The sequence below is a fragment of the Arachis stenosperma genome, chromosome 9 (genome assembly GCF_014773155.1).
Source record: "Arachis stenosperma cultivar V10309 chromosome 9, arast.V10309.gnm1.PFL2, whole genome shotgun sequence".
Lineage (NCBI taxonomy): Eukaryota > Viridiplantae > Streptophyta > Magnoliopsida > Fabales > Fabaceae > Arachis > Arachis stenosperma.
In genome coordinates, this window is record NC_080385.1 from 153979271 (window position 1) to 153981299 (window position 2029).

Consider the following 2029-nt stretch of genomic DNA (forward strand, 5'->3'; position numbering starts at 1 on the left):
ACTGACGACTAATTAATTTAGTTTAATTTGTGCAATTAAAACAAGCAGCTCTAAATTAAATATCATAACACATTAGTGCTGTTAATTTAGTAAAAGGCAATGACTTGATAATGATTAATATCTAGAATTATCAGTTGTTTCTAATAATACAGTAATTCCTGTTTTTCATTGGGCAAGGTGTTTCCTTTTTTGAGTTAATTGATAATTATTTTTCTAACAATAATTGCTAATAATAATTGATGGAGAGATTTATTAGTAAATTAGAAGAAGAAGAAGGGCAACACAGTAACATCAAATTCAAATCAATCCATTCTCCTTTATCTCGCCACTTATTTCTCTCTCTCCATTCTCTTCACCACATCCCTTCACACAATTCCGAACTCCCAAAAATTTTCTGCGCTCAAAAGAAAAATACAAATAAAAAATCTACTTCCCCCCTTCAGAATACTCGATCGTATCGAAAATTAGGGTTAGGGTTTGTTCCGGCCTTCTTCACACCAAGAAAGCCCCCCCAAATTAAGAAAGAGGGGAAAATAACTGAAACGATTAAAAACTGTTCCTTTATGGTTCTTTCTCCGATTCTTCATCGGTATTGGTTGATTTTGTTGTTAATCTTGGCGCTGCAATACTCTGTTGCGTTCCCATCCAGAGCTACTACCATGAAGGTTCATCCCGTTGGTCCCCGAAAGCGCAACATCACCATTCAATTCGGTGTCGACGCCGCAGCCGCCACCGGAAAGAAGCTCCGTCGCTTGCCGCACGTTTTCAGCCGCGTCCTGGAGCTCCCGTTTCGATCCGACGCCGATGTTGCCATCGAGGAGGCCCCCGATTGCTTTCGCTTTGTCGCCGAGACTGACGGAATCGGTGACGTGAGGGCACACGCCGTAGAAATTCATCCCGGCGTCACCAAGATCGTCGTCAGAGACGGTAGTCCAGTGGAGTTCTCCCTCGACGATCTCCAGCTCGACATGTGGAGGTTCCGGCTGCCGGAATCAACGCGGCCGGAGCTTGCGAGCGCCGTGTTCGTCGACGGCGAGCTTATCGTCACGGTGCCAAAGGGCGAAGACGAAGAAGAGGAAGCGACGGAGAATGTTGAGGATAGTGATGGCGGTAGGGGCATGGGTAATGGTGGTAGGCTTGTGCTTGTACAGTGATGAAGGTGGTTCTGATGGTGGTGATGATGATGATGATAAAAAGTGCCTTCCAAACGCGGCCTTAGTATGTGAGTTTAGATTTTCAGGTTGTTATCTTTGGAACTGGTTTCTCTCTGTGAATTTGATTGTTGCTACTGTTGAATCAGAAAGGGAAAAAAGGGTTGTCTTTTTTTCTTTGCTTCTTCACATTGTAAGAATGGTCTATATGGCTATATTCATGACAATGGCAATATTCGTGATTAGTTAAATAGATGTTGTCATTCATTCGGTGTCTATGCTGTTTGATTGTTTCTCAATTAGGATTTATCTGCATATTTTTTGACACAGTTAACTCTGTTTTCTTAGACTAGTTAACTTTGTTTGTTCTTCAGTTGAGTGCTTTTCTCTTGCTGCAAGTTGAATTGGTATTAGCTCTAGACTTTTGTGATTTAATATTTGATGGTGGTGAACATTTGAATGATCAAGAAAGAAGATCACTCAGGAATTTGTGTTGCTTTTCTGACACCCAAAGTTTGTTGTTCACGCCAACATATTATCCCTTTTAGTCTATAGACTAATCGTTTTTTGTTCACTTGAAGATTTATTAGGTCCAATTATTATGAAATATAACATTTGATTAGATGGGAATGGATGCATGTTAGTTCTATTTTATTTTTTCAGTACATTGCACGTAACATTTATTTCAGCTTGCTATGTGCTTTTTCACAAAAATGGTTAATAGTAGTAGTACTACTCTGTACACACATAAAGAGAAGGCATCACATGAAAACAGAGTTCTGTTGCTTCGTCTAGTTCAAAAGCACCAAGCATATTCTTTGCACCGCGTTGGAAACATCTTTATGAAAGAATGTGTTTTGAAAGCTAATTCGCTGAAT

The 2029-nt window shown here is 40.2% G+C and overlaps 1 protein-coding gene across 1 annotated transcript; it reads left to right on the forward strand.

The window, feature by feature from the left end:
- The first annotated feature begins 289 nt into the window (after positions 1-289).
- Positions 290-1418, forward strand: LOC130951754 (uncharacterized). The gene has a single exon (XM_057880473.1). The coding sequence runs from the start codon at positions 564-566 to the stop codon at positions 1152-1154; it is 591 nt and encodes a 196-aa protein (XP_057736456.1). The 5' UTR covers positions 290-563; the 3' UTR covers positions 1155-1418.
- The last annotated feature ends 611 nt before the right edge of the window (positions 1419-2029 follow it).

What these genes read in the sequence shown, in the direction of transcription:
- LOC130951754 (XM_057880473.1), top strand. Translation starts at nt 564, where the DNA reads ATGGTTCTTTCTCCGATTCTTCATCGGTATTGGTTGATTTTGTTGTTA.